Source organism: Takifugu flavidus, chromosome 1 (genome assembly GCF_003711565.1).
Source record: "Takifugu flavidus isolate HTHZ2018 chromosome 1, ASM371156v2, whole genome shotgun sequence".
Classification (NCBI taxonomy): Eukaryota; Metazoa; Chordata; class Actinopteri; order Tetraodontiformes; family Tetraodontidae; genus Takifugu; species Takifugu flavidus.
Window position 1 is genome coordinate 23016981 of NC_079520.1, and position 17587 is coordinate 23034567.

At 38.3% G+C, this 17587-nt stretch overlaps 1 protein-coding gene across 2 annotated transcripts in view; it reads left to right on the top strand.

The window, feature by feature from the left end:
* The first annotated feature begins 1081 nt into the window (after positions 1 to 1081).
* Positions 1082 to 17587, top strand: part of ryr2a (ryanodine receptor 2a (cardiac)) — a 95375-nt gene continuing 78869 nt past the window's right edge. For both annotated transcript variants that reach the window (XM_057032746.1, XM_057032755.1), the window contains exons 1-14: positions 1082 to 1240; positions 4204 to 4323; positions 6474 to 6578; positions 7425 to 7490; positions 7952 to 8030; positions 8545 to 8657; positions 9162 to 9261; positions 10236 to 10332; positions 11128 to 11202; positions 12733 to 12889; positions 13082 to 13246; positions 14406 to 14527; positions 15340 to 15523; positions 17244 to 17379. In XM_057032746.1, coding sequence (XP_056888726.1) covers positions 1193 to 1240; positions 4204 to 4323; positions 6474 to 6578; positions 7425 to 7490; positions 7952 to 8030; positions 8545 to 8657; positions 9162 to 9261; positions 10236 to 10332; positions 11128 to 11202; positions 12733 to 12889; positions 13082 to 13246; positions 14406 to 14527; positions 15340 to 15523; positions 17244 to 17379 — 1567 coding nt within the window. In that variant the 5' untranslated portion in view covers positions 1082 to 1192. The remainder of the gene's footprint in view (positions 1241 to 4203; positions 4324 to 6473; positions 6579 to 7424; positions 7491 to 7951; positions 8031 to 8544; positions 8658 to 9161; positions 9262 to 10235; positions 10333 to 11127; positions 11203 to 12732; positions 12890 to 13081; positions 13247 to 14405; positions 14528 to 15339; positions 15524 to 17243; positions 17380 to 17587) is intronic.

Here is a 17587-nt window from a genome sequence, read left to right on the forward strand (position 1 = left end):
TTTAACCCTGTACTACACCTGTCCCAAATGCAAAATTGAGAATATAAAAAGGATATTAGTTCAGCTAATGAAGCTATCAACCTACACAGTTGAACCATTCTCAGACATATAAACACAATGAATTCTAGAGAGTGAAAACATTTTATATATCTCTTATGTTTTATGCCCTAAAATGCATTCCTATATCTCTCTCTCTTCTTGCTCATTGACATCATCTGCCTCCTTTTCAAGAGAGTCTGCTAATTCCTCTTCCCCTGACAGTACTTCAATCAGGGAAGGAGGGAAGATAGGGCCAACTGACCAGACAGGCTCCAACACCCCTTCATCAGGGGCTTGGCCTCTCAGATATTGCTTGATCTGCTCTTCTGTAGCAGACAACTCTGTAGTGTGTTCGCAGCATTTGCGGGATGAAAAAGACCTTGGGGGGAGGCAGGTGTTGGAGGCCTACTTTGGAGTTTGTATCTAGGGCTCTATCAACACCCACCACTTTTTCCAGCATTGATGGATTTCAGCAGACCATGGCCATACACAATGCAGGTCAAGGACTGCTATGGGTGGAAATAGTAACAGATTCTGGCCCAGTGATTAAGGTGCGGGACTTACTGCAGTTGAGCTGAAAAAAGTTTGTTATCCAGGATTTATTGTCTGTAAGGCAATGGGTCAGGGTGAAGAGATTGTCGTTATTATCCAGCTCTACATATGCAAATATATTGTCTGATGGTGTGCTAAATCCCCAGATTCTATGCAGAGCCGTTCCAGCTTTCACTTCTTTGATTTCACCAAGTGGAGTTTGGAGGTAAACCAGGGTGCAACGATTGTTTCTAATGATTATTAATGATTTTAAGATGGTTTGGGTAAGGAAGGCAAAATCATTTTTTTGTGAAGTCGAATGTAATGTAACCCACAACAGTTGGTCCTTAAAAACGTGATATAATTTGGCATTGATTAGCTAGATAGTTTTATTTGGCGAAGCACGGCGCTGAACCCTAAATATGCTTTGTAAATTTATTTGAAAAGTTTTATCAATCTCGGTCAAACTGTTTTCCGTCAGACATGGGCAGCTCCTCCCACAGCGAGCACGCGCCAGTATCCTGTATTCGCGCGTCCCATACGCGCGCGAGGCTACTGCGTACTGGATGCGCTACGCAAAAAAAAAGAAAAAAGATCCTGCACCAACGATATCGGGGGAACCATGGGTGAAGGAGTAGAAGGTGAAGATGAGATTCAATTTTTGCGGACGGTGAGTAAATTTTCCCCAGAGCCGCGTGTCCGCGTTGCGCAGTGCGGTTGTGGTGTATAGGCGGCCAATTTACCGCACTGGACTTTTGTGAATGTTGAATACTTGAGTCCGAATCCAGATCAGAGTGATGCTGACATAGCAGGGACCTGTGGACACACCGTGTCATGGGCGTGATGGAATGGAGGAGCAATGCGGTGCGGTGGAGTTGAAGCAGCGCGACGCCTGCTGTTTCGTGTTTTCAGATCTTTCCCGCACTCGTTTTGGTTACGTGTGACTCCGGTCCTGTCTATTCTCTCGAAACCAGCTGGAAAATGAACACCTTCCGAGAGCCACTGGGAGGTGGTTGGAATGTTCTGCGAGGCGGTATTGGTCATCCATAAGCATCAGAATAGTGCGCTGTCCGCACGCTCATGTTTTAGAAGCATCCATTTAACACTCTAAGGGAATTGACATCATCTCTGCTTGAAAAGCATTTTAAAACGTTTTTCTTGACGAGGAACTAATACATGCAAATATATTGCGCCGCCATAATTTTCAAAATTCTTAAATATCCGTGACAATGGCAAAGTTCAATTGCTTCTGCACTTTGAGACTTGAAATCATCCCCACAATCACTACGCGATTAATTACAAAAATGACATTGCATGACAAGAAAGGTGTGAGCACCATGCTATGTATAGGTATTTAATATCTGTATATGTATTTAATGCCTTTGCCCAGATGAAAAGATGAAGTTGTAGGTTGATGGAGTTAAAATCATTAGCTCTCACAGTGGTGCAACGTTCTACCGGATTTCAAACTGTTACCTTTGTAATGATCTGAATTCAGTTCACAAGTTTAACATCTCACCATTATACGCTTTCAACAATATATTTAAAATTAAAGATATTCCATATCTGTCATTTCATATGGTATCTGGAATATCACCATCATGTAATCATCTGTAAAGTCCATGTTTACAGACTATTGTAAACACATTGAGAATCGTGGTCTTCACGAGTATTCGTTTTAAAACTAGTTTTGCAAAATATCTGATTTCTTGATGTAAACCCCCCCCCCCAGATAATTTTAAGTAGCCACTGAATGTGTGTGGATAAAAAAATGCAGTTTAATAGAATGCAAATGGCCTAAACAGCATAAGATCTGCCCACTGCCATTATAATCGGCTGTGGAGATGCAGGGACAGACGGACCTACTGTGTAACAGGAGTAATTTAAACAAATCTTCACTGCTTCAAATGTAAAATATTAGAAAGTATATCCCCATGTTGAATTATTCATCCTTGGCCAAAATGGCATGATTAATCTAAAAAGCCAATTTAACTATGTCGATCCATAGCAACCAGCCCTTATGTCTGATGTGCCTCCGTTTTAAATATTCATGAATCACTGATGTGGGGTTGTTTTGGCAAAATGTGTATGTTATCTTTTTTGTGTTTTTCTGACAAAAAATGAAATGATCACAATAATTTACTACTATTTACTCTTATCTACTAGGCCACTATTAAATGCCACGTTAAAAATATCAGTCAAATGTATATAGGAAACCTGTTACATCAATAGCTTCTTCTCATGATTTAAATGCACGTATTTAAATAAATGTATATAGGAAACCTGTTTTGAGAAGAAGCTTCTATGTAATTACATCTATTGATGTAATTAAAGGTGCATTCTGTGATCCTACATGATTTCTACGTGATTTCAGTTTTGATGGAAATCCTGCCCAGTGAACAAATTTTCCAGTCTCTGGATATATAACTTGAGGGCTGTAAAGTTCAAAAAACACTAGGGGGACAGGCAGTGCAACAAGATATAACAAATCATATTCCAGCTAATCACTGACAAGCTAGGTGGGGGAGCAGTGGCGGTTAGTTCATCTGCAAATATAAAAATAAATATACTCACTGAACAGTTGCTGTTTGCTTAGCCATCTTAATGTCTTTAGCATAGCACAGATCCACTTACAATTTTGATGTGCATGACCACTAACGACAGCGTTCAGTAAATCAGGACAGTATATAACTCTGGGATTCCCGCTAGTTTATAACTGAAGAAGTGTATTGGATAGGAGCTGAAATGTTGAAAACAGACGTCCAGTTGAATTCTCCCAAGCCAAGATTCTTTTTGACCTGGATGACTGACACGTTAGTTGGTACTTCCCTGGGTATTGACAGTAAAAGAAATAACAGCTGAGAACTTTTAGCTTTAAAAAAACAGCTGGGCTTCCTTTAGTTTTTCCAAAGATGTTAAACTTTTTATCCAAGACGCTTCTTCAGTTCTAAATTAACCAGTGGGAATCCCAGTTTTACATACTGTGCTGGTTTACTGAATGTTCTTGTTAGAGGGGGTTTGAATTATTAAAGGGGTGTGGGTCCCCCTGTGTACTGTTGGGTTTGAATAATTGTAAAACTTTGCACAGCTTTCCAGGTGGCTGGCTACGGGTGTCTTCAGCCTCCTCCTCTGGTCAGTGATAGATTTTTCCAGTTTTTTTTCCAGTCAAAACATGAACATTGCTGTCTTCGAATTCGTGTCTCTTATCATTTAAGTGTAAATGAACAGCTGAATTCTGTCTTGAGGAGAAGGCTCTCCTGTATTGGGCCATGTGCCTGTACAGTGGCTATTTGGTCTCACACATACTTGTGCATTTTCCAATGTATGTGCTATGTATGGCTGTTGTGTTGCTTCCTGTTTGCTCTATGAATAATACAAACAGGATGGGACTCAGTAGACAGCCTTGCAGGCATCCCTGTTCCCAAGATATTGTGCTAGAAAGACCGCCATTTATTTTGATTCGGGCTGCTGGCAAATTGTATTTTAAGGATTTAAGACCACATGTATTAAAAGCTGAAGTGTTGTACAACCAAGTTTAGCAGTTCTCATCCCAACAGAATCAAAAGCCTTTTCTGCATCAGTGCTGACCCACTTTGTATGATGGCATTATTTTATCATTAACTGTGTTCACAGGATGATGAGGTGGTACTTCAGTGCTCAGCAACAATCCATAATGACCAACAGAAAATCTGTCTGGCTGCCGAAGGCTTTGGAAACAGACTCTGCTTCCTAGAATCCATCTCTAACTCCAAGGTATTGGCATGAGTTCATTATGTTGCAGTTTGTTGCATTATCTCTACCAGAACAGAGATTCTTACAATTATTCAAAATAGAACACGTGCATGCCCATCAACCAATGCATCCGGAGAAAGTTACTGGTGTAGCTTTTTTTTTTAAACTAAGTTTTAATTTCATGTGAAAATACATTAGAGATGTAACAGATGCAAATCACTTGTGTTTTGTTACATACACTGTTGTCAGTTGTGCTTGGTTTTGGATTAATCTCATTAGCACATTCGTTTCCACGTGTTGTAAGCTCTGTGTGATTCACACACAGTGAGCAGTTCTCACACGACTAGTGAGAGAAGACACACCACCGGCTTTTAAATCTGCAGTGTCGGATCATTTCAGCCTCTGTGTTGAGCACAATGATGAATGAACAATAATAGTTGACAAAAAATGACTGCAAGCATCGCTTCCCATGTAGAGTTAAATTTTCACTATTTCTTATGGTCAACAGTCTACACTAGGTACCTCACAAGGACAGCCCAAACCCACAATTTAAGATTTTTTAAATGAAACTGAAATATCACATGAACATAAGTATTCACCCTCTTTGCTTTGTTCATGTAGGTCAGTCAGGTGCCATCCCTTTCTTTTGTTCAGCTTGAGATGGCTCTCCACCTTCATCAGAGCCCATCTGTGCTGAATTATATGGAGTGGATCTGCTTTTTAAGGCACACGCCTGTCGCCTTACAACTTCTATTGCGCTTCAGAGAAAAATGAGATCCAAGAACTCAGGGACAGAGCTGCAACGACAGACAGATCTGGGCAATGCTAGGAAAAAAAAAAAAAAAATCTGCTTCATTTATTGTTTCAAAGACTTCAGCGGTCTCCATCATTATCAGATGAAAGACTCTTCCTACAGCTGGCTGTCTGAACACACTGAACAGTTTGGTGGGGGGGCTTTGGTGAGAGAGGCAACACTCTCACCATTGAGCTCATGAGCTCCACAGATCCTGTATAGAGTTGGAGAAAGTTTCAGATGGACAACCGTTGCTGCAGTTCTGCACCGAAACGGCTGTATGGACCAATGGAAGATTGTCCTTAGTGAAAGACACCCGAAAAAGCTGCATAGAATTACTCACAGCCTGGGAGTCTTTCAGATGTGCTTTTGAATACCCTTTTTTGTTCCTCAACAACCATATTCTGCCAACTCAGATAAACACAAAAAAAATACTGTCACATTCAGGATGTTCAGCACCAAATATTTGCAACCCTTTTCAATGGTTGGAGACGTGCGATTTACTCACCTGGTAAAATTAAAGTCCTCGATCCACCTTGGTCACAACCTTTTCACCCAAAACATAATTACGAATATGTATGAAATTTGAGGACAAAGTGAAAAAAGCCCACGAGCCTTGTTTTACCGTTTTCTTCTTCCTTAAACCCTCAGTATTTTATAAAGTATTATAAAATATTATAAAGTATTTTTTTAAACTTATTTTTTAAACAATTTTGTTTATTTTATTTTACAATACACAAGGTAGAAATACAATATACCCATTTCATTTTTTGGGTATGTGCTATTTGGCAAAATAAGTAAGGATTTGGGGGAAAAACGTAGTATTTTTTTCTTGTCCTTAAGAATATGAACCAAAACTCTAATAAAACCATGATCTGAAAACCAAGATACATATTGAATCATTGGCAAAGTGTATGTTGCAAGTGTTGCATCCCTAACATACACACTAACTCAAAACAAACACAGAGAAGATATCCAGTATTTTCTGTTTCACTTGTTTAACATTATTTCATAGCCTTTTCTGATTCTGTTATGTGCTGTATTATTGTAATATTATGTTGTATTGTATTATTGAATGAGATGAACAGCTGTTGAGCTCTGTTCAGGATGTTGTCTTGGCACCCAACTCCACTTTATCCGAATGTAATCACACATCTTTGTGCAGAAAAAGTCAGAGTTATGGAGACACCACTTATAACTTACAGGACTTTTTTTAAAAAATTCAAGTAATAGTTTGTCATGTTGGAATGAGAATCACTGGGTGGCCACAGTTTAAAACCCTTCAGAAATGCAACCACATTTAAAATGTATTATTGTGGTAAGTGTAAAGTTGATTATTATACCATTTTTGGCATAATGTGTTTTCTTGTGTCTCCAGAATGTGCCCCCAGATCTGTCCATCTGTGCCTTCGTGTTGGAACAGTCATTGTCTGTACGAGCTTTACAGGAGATCCTGGCCAGTAGAGAGGAGAAAGTTGAGGGAGTAAGTATCAACACAGACCTGTCTTAAACAAAATACCCACAGGCTAAAAAAATGGCTGCACAATTCCTGTTGCTCTTAGAACATTTAACATTGTCACAGAGCTGACTCGGGAGAAGTAGCAGTTCAGAGGTAGGCTAGCTAAACACAGTCAGGATGATACAGGAAAGCTAATGCTAGGTGCTGGGGTGCTGGTGTTGTGGTGGTAGTTAGCTGGTTCATCAGACACTTGCCCTCTCCATAGGGGATATGATGGGGTGATAAAATAAACACTGAGAGTTTGAGCCACGGAGCTAACTGGGAGGCGGGCATGTAGGCATATGAATCATGTTGTCATTTCGAGGAATTCTTTTATCGATAATAATTTAGATCATCCCAAAAATTCAGTCAACCAGACTTGTGACCCAGGCAATTGGTATTCTCCACTCAATTCCTGTCAAATGCCATCAGCCACTTCTGGCCATTGATCTTGCCATTATGTCACACTACCCCGTTGTGCAATCCCCCTTGTCAAAAACAATGTATGGAGTGCACATACAGTCCTCTCTCCAATCCACTCATCTATTCCTCATCCAATTTTGCAGAATAATAAGTGTAGCACATTGAATACCTGGGTTTCCCAGCACCCATTAATACTCACTCACCAGTTTTGCTCTTACAAAGTGATCCAACAGATGAGCTCATCAAGTTCACGTCAATTATAAGTTGTCTGAGTTGACAGCGCATCCACAATATTGGACACACCAACATTAAAACTGGACAACAGAGCCGTGGAAGAAAGTCACAATGCTCCAAATCATCTTTAATCCTTTTGTCCTTGATTCTCTGCCTCTAATTTCTCTTCATCAGACGGTGGCTCATAGGACTTTACTCTACGGACATGCTGTCCTTCTCCGACACTCGTATAGTGGAATGGTTAGTGCGCACACATGCATACACACAAAATCTGCTAAAATTCCACCAGTTTTGGAATAAGTTCTTTTTATTTACATAAGTAGTTTATGGTAAATGGTAACACCTAGTACAGTACACTGTTTTAAACCAAATAGTCAAATTGATAGAAATTGTTTGTTTGTTTTTTTAATTATCTTATGTAATTTTGTGGACATAGGAAGGCTTCTTTCCTTTTTTAAAATCACATTACTTATGTCTGATGCTGCTTTATTTTTTATTATTTTTTACAAAGGTTCCTATATTTTAAAGTAGTCTTATGGAATAAAATTTTGTCTCATGTTTAGTTTTCTTTAAATCAATCGTACTGACTGGCTTTTTATAGGTTGTTAAGAAATAGAATTTGTGAAACTGCTAAATAGATCTCCAAAAGTATGCTTTGAATTGTTAGTTAGAATGACCCCATGCTGTTTTCTTCTGTGTAGTACTTGTGCTGTCTGTCTACCTCCCGCTCGTCTACAGACAAACTTGCCTTTGATGTGGGATTGCAGGACAACAGCACGGGTAGGACAACTCCACAGCGTGGTCTATTTCAGTCCATTTTTCTTGTCAATCCTACCTCTTCTTTTAACTTCTTTTCCCACTGTATTGTATGTTAAGGAATTTGACCTATATTTTATTGTTATTATTGATGTTTTTATTGTTATAATTCTTTTAAATTTGACACCAACAAAATATCTTGAATGTTTTGCATTAGTTCTTTTATACTTGTCACATGTCACTAACAACAAGGAACTGACATTTAGCCTAAAGAACTGTCACTAATGTACTTGCAGTGTACGTTTTGCTAACCATATTGCAGGCTTAAATTTGAAAAAAAAAAAAAAGATTCTCCAGCAATATAGGGATGGTATTTTATACTGGTTTTCCTTCTTCTATAGATCTGGTCTGTTCTTATTTCATCATTTATATTCAAATGTTACAGTAAAGTCCAAATTCCAAAAATCATATACACGTTTTGCGGCTTTGTAAGTCATTCATATCCGTTTTTCTTATCAATTTGTTTCTTTCTGCGTAGGAGAGGCATGTTGGTGGACCATCCATCCAGCATCAAAGCAGCGTTCGGAAGGAGAGAAAGTCAGAGTGGGAGATGATCTCATCCTGGTCAGCATCTCCTCTGAGAGATATTTGGTCAGTATCAGACATGCATGATAGAAATCGCATCTACACTTTAAGTTCATTATACTAGAGCAGAGTTTTTCAAATTAAAATCCAAGTAAGAAGAAGCTGGATATTTTATATATTATATCTTACATTTAAAGAACCATTTTATGGTTTAGAATGCAAATAGAAATTATACATTTCAAACACCCATGTGCAAATTTAGCAAACCTCAAAATTTTTTAGATCTATTTACATAAAAACACAGGCAATGCCGCAGGCTTATGTAGGTGTTTGTATCCTTGTTCTAGCTTAAAAGGAGAGCTGCAGTGCCCTACATTTAGCAATTGCCTCATGTTTACATTATAACACTTCATCATTTACTATTTCATGATATATAGAGTTGTGACCACACCTTTCCTTATGATGACTATAACCACGCAACGACCAAATCCTGCCTGTGTGTAAGCATCCCAAACTGGGCTGGTCACTTGTTGTTTTTTCTATAACAATCTTATGTTTGTTTTGCTGCAGCATCTGTCCTATGGTATTGGCAGTTTCCATGTAGATGCAGCTTTCCAGCAGACATTCTGGAGCGTGGTCCCCATCTGTACTAGGAGTGAGGTAGCACAAGGTATCCATCTGTATATGTATTAAGCTGTAAAAGAAAAGTAATATATTTGCATGTACTATTTTCATATAGAATAGATGCTTTATTGTTTAAATAAATTATTAAATGATAAGAGTATAAATCAGAAGTACAAAAAAAAATTAAATTATCTGTTAAAAGTGACCTGAGCCTTACTCTGTGAGGGAAGGAGTAATGCTGCAACTGCTCTGGGTTTCCAGTAGTGAACAAAGTGCAGAGAAAGGTGGGTCAGGAAAGATGTGTGTCGATTGAGAATGATGTGGTATGTTGGGAGATATCCTCTGGGCGGCAGCATAGCCTATGTCAAAGGTTGTTGAGTCATTAGTTCAGAGTGTTAGAGCCTGTTACAGCTTTTGTATCTATGTTGTTCCTGTTTTTTTTCCCAACTTTTATAGCTTATGTCATGCATATGTACAATCATGTGATAACTGTTGCATCCAGTGCTCAAAGAAAGAAAATTCAAATCAAACCACAAGTACTGAGTGTCCTTTTGGGGAAGGAGATAGAACAAATGAACACCATCAGGCCATGAGCATGATAAATAAAAGATATAGTATTTACAATCCTGCTTGGGCAAAACTTCTGGAGTTTGAATGAGTACTTTCAGCCCAATTAAACTATTCTTCCATCACAGACACGTAGTATTCTGTTAAATATTGTGGTGAATTTTAGGGAGACAGCAAGTCATGTCTGGTGTTTTTATCTAGTTTCGAAGACACGCTATGTTTAAACACAGGTCGTCAGCCAGTCGGCATTGCATATAAGTGCAACGTTGGTTGCATGGTGTATTTGATGTGCATAAACTCCAGTGTTGTTATTAAAATGGAAAATTCATCTTCATTGTTTATAGATTGCTGAATTTTTTAGTTGCGTCATCTCTTCTTCCTCATGATGCTGCATTTGGGTAAAATGAGATTTTTTTTTTGTCATATCTGTTATCCGTCCCTTCTTTTCCTCAGGATTCCTTATTGGGGGAGATGTCCTGCGGCTTCTTTATGGTCATATGGATGAGTGTCTGACTGTTCCATCTGGCCAATATGGAGAAGAGCACAGGAGGTAGCGATACCATCCTCAATGTATTTTATCTATACCACAGTCTATAAAAAAACAACAAAAAAAGGCCGACGTATACTTTTAAGATTTAAGCTGGAGACATTTATTTAAATTATCGCACAATTTAAACATAAATAAATAATATAGAAACCAGTACTGCATCAGAAGGCAAAGTGATGCATGACCACATGCAGGATTATGTGTCTCTCTTTTACAGTGGCTTAAATTAATTGTCAAGGTCTGCTCCAGGCTTCATCCATACACAATAGCTCTCATGAATTTCACCTGTTAAAAATCAATCCACAGTAAAAATGGTCACAAGCCACGGTATACAGTATATTCTTAAAGTGTACAATGGGGTACAAGACATGGGTTGAAGCTAGGGTAATTCTAGAATATCTGTTTTTTAGGATCTGTTTCTCTGATTTTAGAGTGTGATTCACACAATATACACTTAGTAAACAGTACACACATTTAGTTAGTTGAAACATAACCAAATTAAAAAGAGGTAAACAGATTAGCCTTTGTGGAGGTTCGACCTATTGGAGTTCTCCATGGAAGCATCCAACCAAGCAACTCAAACCAAGTTTCACCGGCACAAAAATAAACTCACAGTCAAAGTTCTTTAATCAATTTTTCAAACTATTGAAATGTAATAGTGATATTAAATGTCAGTTTGACCTACTCAAATTAGAAGTGTTCAGGATGGTTACTGAGTCATTCAGATACACACCCAATGTTTCTACACCATATTTATATGCGTACAATGTCTTTTGATCATTCATTGTTTACCTCCAGAACGATACACTATGAAGGGGGAGCAGTGTCCAGTCACGCTCGGTCCCTGTGGAAGCTCGAGACATTACGTGTTGTGTGAGTAGAAAAGACACAGACCTTTGTACATCGATATACATTTACACAGAGATGCAACTCATACAGTATGTATGGTAATGTTAGGGTTGCTTGAAGCTGTTGTGCTTTCCAACCATAGTGTATCAGTGGAACCTCTAGTGCTATCCAGATCTTCATTCTAATCACACCTACACCTTTGATGACATACTGGAAAACAGCCTGCAGTGTCTTTTACTTCTCTTACTTCTATAACACACAGTGGGTATCCAGGGCTTTTCATGACAGTTTTGAGTGTTTTGGGTATTGGTAGTTTTAATTCCCCTTCTTCTCTGCACCTTTCTGGAGTGCTGAAATCAGGTTAATTTTTTCCCATATCACTCTTACTGTTGTATATAACAACTCAGTTAAGTGTGGTTTCTAGAGCCAGTTTGACATATGCTAACAGCCTTTCAGTGCATAGTTTATTACATAGCCTTGCCTGTGGTTAATTATTTATAATTGCTGTTAGCGTGGCTCGGAAAGCCTTCATCAAGAACTTTTTTGTTAAATAAAATCTCAAAATATATTCATCTGAGTGTAATGAATCTATATAATATGAGAATCACTTTTTTGATAGTCATACCAGATACACAGGGCAAAGCTAGATATGCGCTTTCTAGTGTAACATCTCTGCTGAAACAGAACATTTTGCAATAAAAACAAAGCCCATTATATTATTGTATGTGAGCCCTAGGTTAACCTTAACCAAGATGGTGACTGCATCTGCACCTAATGTGTACGTCTATAAGTTAGAAATGTGGAGCCCTGTATTGCAAAGGAACTCAAAGCTATAGTTAGGGAATGTACAACTATTGAGAGGGAACACAGAAGCTTTGGGAGGGAACACAGAAGCTTTGGGAGGGAACACAGAAGTTTTGGGAGGGAACACAGAAGTTTTGGGAGGGAACACAAAAGTTATGTTTTTAAATTTACTTGTGTTTAGAGCTGGTCTTGATCTAGGCCGAGGCCCCAATTGCTGCTAAAAATTGGTCTGAACGCATGATTCTATCACCAGACAGATATAATGTGGATATGGTGTTCTTGGGTGATGTGCAGTATTGTTTTTACACCATAGTTTTTGTCCGAAGATTCAACCACGCTCCCTAGACCTTTTTCTCACATGTTTTTGGGAGACTTCATGTAGGAAGAATACGGGCCATTTTAGTCAAATGAAATACAGCATTCTTTCAGCACTTTTTATTTTGCTTATTTTGCTCTTAGAAGCCTCACTGAACTGGTTTCTTCTCATCTTCTCATATATATTTGAGGAGTGTCCAGTTGAGCCATTCTGTCACTCTCACATAGGCTTCTCCACCCTCATCTGCTGAAATAAAGACACGGCAGCTCTTTCCACCTGCTGTAATTGAGTTTGACTGGTTAATTTCGAACACAGCCACATTCCTTGATATGGGAGTGTGCACACTCATGCAACCACATTCAATTTCTAGTTTTACACGAACAAAGAGTATGTGTTTGTTTAGGGCTTGTATATCTGACTGTTTTTGTGTCTAGGTGGAGTGGAAGTCATATCCGCTGGGGTCAGCCTTTCAGGCTTAGACATGTGACCACAGGAAAGTATCTCAGTCAAACAGAGGACAAATCACTCCTCCTGGTTGACAAAGAGAAGGCTGATATCAAATCCACAGTCTTCTGCTTTAGGTCCTCCAAGGTATGGAGCAAAAAAAAAAAGTTATACAATATCTTCATCCTCAAAGAAAAGTAATAATGCTTGTATTTGAACGTGTTTCTAATAGACTTTGCTGTTTTTTAATATAGTTAATTGATTTATAGAATGCTTCATTTAATTACTTTTTACTCTTAATTACTTTAATTACTTAATTACTCTTTCTGTCTCCTTCAGGAAAAATTAGACCCTAGTGTTAAGAAAGACGTTGATGGCATGGGAGTTCCAGATATTAAATATGGAGACTCTGTGTGTTATATCCAGCATGTCTTTAGCTGCCAGTGGCTCACCTACCAAACTGTCGATGCTAAATGTGCTCGTATGGGTGGAGTGCAGAGAAAGGTATGGTTGAATTAAAGTGTACCATTTTTTTTTTTTTTTTTTTTTTAAATCTCCGAAAATGTTATTGTAATTGTAGACATTGTAGAAGGGTGCTAATGAGGATGCAGTTTACTTAGACCAGTGGTTCTTAAACTGGATTTGATCCTGGGTTTCGGTGAGTTAGTCTCAGGGGTTCGCCAAATTAATCAAGACACACACCCGACTCATGTAATCTACCCTGTTATTGCAAAGAAAGCCACATCACCGTTTGTTTGCCTAGTAGTGTCTTTGTATTTCTTTTTTAATTAAAAAATGTAAGTTTAACTATTAAAACAAAGGAGTCAAATAAAGCAGTAAAACACAACACAGGGTGGAATGAAAAAGGAGTTAATTAATGGATAAAGTTTAAAGATGTATTTTGTTTTTCTAGATATCTAGGTATACTGGCTTAGTCCATGAAGTGTTTTGTATGCACATAGAAGGACTTTAAAGTCAGCTCTTAAATGTTACAGGGAGTCAGTGTAGGGCAGCTAAGACTAATGTGCTCTTGATCTGGTTAATAGACAAGCAGCTTTGGATGAGCTGAAGTCTGTCAGTGGTTTTCTTTGGGTCTACTTGAGATAAAGACACGTATTATTTTTTCAGCATGTGTTTCCTTTATTAATAGTCTCACTTTCGTTATGATGTCGTAGTCACTTTATTAATATGGGACTCAAAACTAAGATCTAGATCCAGCACAAAGCTGAGACCTGTTGCCACAGCTGTTGTAATGCATCAAGGGTGTAAGAGGAAAGAGGTTCGAGCTCCTACCACCAGTCACTCACAATCATTTAATATTTGACACAGGGTTACAGAGTGGAATGAGCACATTTTTCTTTGAGCATTGTGGGCAATCTTGAGGACATAACTTTGAGAATTCTTAAGTAGAATGTTGTTCAGCATTTCCTTTTGTATGTTGATTCTTATGATTAGTCTGTTTTCTTACTTCCCCCTAAATGGATCACTATCGTAGCTAAAAAAAAATAAAAATCAACTGTTAATGGTGCATTACCCCATCAGGTGTTTGTATTTATTAAGAGGAAAAGGACACAGACAAAAAGATGTTGTTTCACCATATATTACAAAGGACAAAAACATTAAAATTTCCTAACTTTAATGAACAACTTCCTTCTTATTTCAGGCAATCATACACCATGAGGGTCACATGGATGATGGTCTTACACTGTCCCGGTCACAACATGAGGAAAGTCATGCTGCTGGAGTGATACGCAGTATCGTGTCTGTTTTCAACATATTCATAAAGTAGGTGATGACAAAGGTTTTTAGTACAAATATCAGATTTAATTATACAATACTATCTTAATCATAGAGGTCAAAGTAATACCTTAAATACATTACATTACCAAAAGTATTTGGAAGAATAATTCAAATCTAGGTGCTGATTGTCATCCTTCTTTGTTCTTCTGAGAAAGAACTTAATAGTTAGATAGCTGCATTATCATCATCTTCTTGTGGAATAGAAAAGGATAGAGGCCAAGTCTCCTTGATTTACATGTTACTATTAATGTGTTCCCAGATTCATCTCCTGAAAAAGTGTAAAGAATTGATATAGGCTAAGATATTAATGCTAAGTGAAATCTGGCCTTCAAAACAAAGCTATTTTAAGATGAGATGGATGTTCTCCAATGTCTGATGTTTAACAAAAGAGGCCAACCTAAATTGACACCTTTTACTGCTCGTGATATGAGGAAGCCAGACAAATGAAAGCATGTTGCTCTAACTATTGGGATTTATAATAACAATAGCTAGGGAATTAAAGACAATAGGTTTTATCAATCAAGATTGAAAACTAACTTTAGTGGAGAGGGTGTTAGCCTCCTGTGCCTGGATTCAGAGTTAGTTCCATGGAAGAAGTCCCTGATGATTATAGGATGGTCTAATATTAAGGGGTTTTTTTCCCCAATGAAACTAGTCAATCACAATAAGAGCAATTGCCGTAATAAAATAACCAAAAAACCTCCCGCATTATTAGTCTATGGGTGGGGAAATCAAAAACAATAAGAGAACACCTGGATTAGAAGAGCAGTGACTGATGTTTTACTCTTTATGTTTAGGGGTCTGGATGCTCTGTGGAAAAATGGAAAGAGTTTGTCTCCAGATCTGCCAATAGATACAGTCCGTCTGAGTTTACAGGATCTAATTGGGTACTTCCAACCACCCGGCGACCAAATGGAACATGAAGATAAGCAGAACCATCTGAGGGCTCTGAAGAACCGACAGAACCTTTTTCAGGAAGAGGTGCACATATACACACATGCACACGTGTGCGCGTGAACACACATAAACAACAGATGCAGGCAGTATAAGGAGAATAACAGGAGGGGAGCATGGATATTACAATACGAGATAAGCAACAGTGATACAAGACCATTACAGGCAATGCAGAAAATTGACTAGAACAAGGGTGTCAAACTCAGTTGCACCTCTGGCCAAAACTCAAAGCACACTTTAGGTTGCAGGCCGAACAGGATAAACATTTATTGAACACGTAAATGTTTTTGAACATGAATAGGAATAAAAACAGACAGGAATATTTTTCTACAATTAAAAAAAAACCTTATATAACTTAAAATACTTTGCTGTATATAAATATATTTCTTGTCAAAATTATAGAGTTACAACTACATGCTGCAAAAAAAACATTAAAAAAAATTAAAAATTATGCTTTTCCAGAGAAGTAAAAGCATTTGCTTTGCTCATGGACCATTTTTTAAACTTTAAACTCTTTAAACTTTAAATATCCTTAAATATTTCTGCTCTCCACAAAAATGTTTCTGTCAAAATCAAACAAATTCAAAATATGAGCATGGTCCAAAACCCCCAGGAAATATAAATAAACTTTTGCAAAGCAAAAACCCATAAACCCAATCAGCAACTGTATTTCTACTCAGGCTTACATTTGCCAACATCTGCTTTGTGTCTGGACACAAGACATCGCACACCTTCAGCATACAGTTCTTCAGAAACTCTCCCTCGGTAAATGGCCGGCCTGATCTGGTTAACTCTTCTGCCACTTCACTTCACTTTCTTTTTAACGCTTCTACTTTCTGTAGCATCTGCTCTGCATTCAGGTTTTTCACCTTGTCTTCATATTTTGTTTCAAATTGACTTCTTAGATTCAATTCCTTAATTACAGCCATATTAGCTCCACAAATAAGACACACCGGTTTACCGGCAATGTTAAACATATAATCAGCCTCCCATCGGTTCTGTTTTCAGAATCAACGTTTCTTTTCGCCATTATTAATGGCAAGGTTTGACGTTACAATAGGTCTGCAAACATTAACATACACTTGACTTGAATGACGCGAGAATGTTCCCAGGTATGTAACCTATCAGGCAAGGCAGCTGTTGCTCTGCATTATGGGATCTGTAGTTTGTCTATTATCAGCGCTTCATAACACCAGCCCATTAATTACAATAATAACAGATAAATGTAAAACGATCTCGCGGGCCAGATATAATTGTATTGCAGGCCGGATATGGCCAGTGGGCCTTGAGTTTGACACATATGGACTAGAAGAACAGTGTTTGGTAGTGCACCAGTGTTTGCCAACAATGTGGTCAGTTGGAAAAAAATCCACCTTTTGTACCGGTAATGTATTTCCCCCAATTGCCCCTTAATGGCTGTAAATTGGATGACATATTTTGTGATTTAGAAAAATTTCTATGTATCTGAGCCCTATTTCGATGTTGTGGAAACAGCTTGACCATGATACGGTGTGGAGGAATACTCCACCTATCATCTCAATCATCTTGTGAAAGATGCTTTAGGAAGCATAATTTGCCAGATTACCTTGAAAGAATGACAGTAAGGTTGCCTGAGGTTTGCCAGTCTATAATCTGTGTGTGTGTGTGTGTGTGTGTCTGTTTGTCTGTCTGTCTGTCAGCATGTGTTCTTTAGGCTGTATTATCTGAATTGATCTGAAAATGGTAAAATCAATTACTCTGTCTGCAGGGGATAATCAGCCTCGTATTGGAGTGTATTGATCACCTCCATTTATACAGCAATGCAGCTCAATTTGCTGAGGTATTAGGAAGGAAAGCCGGGGACCACTGGAGCTCAATCCTCAACTCCCTCTATCAACTACTGGGTACATGATCTCACACACACACACACACACCCACACACACACACACTGAATGCACCATCACTTACTGCTTGTCTTGGTGTGACTTTTTATGAATATTTAAGCAGCACGTCTTTAGTGAGGTCAGCATTTGTTAACACTGGCATTGACGAAGGCAGTCTAAGCAGCTCTTGACTGTTTTTGAAGCTTGCGGACAAGAAGGATTACAGTG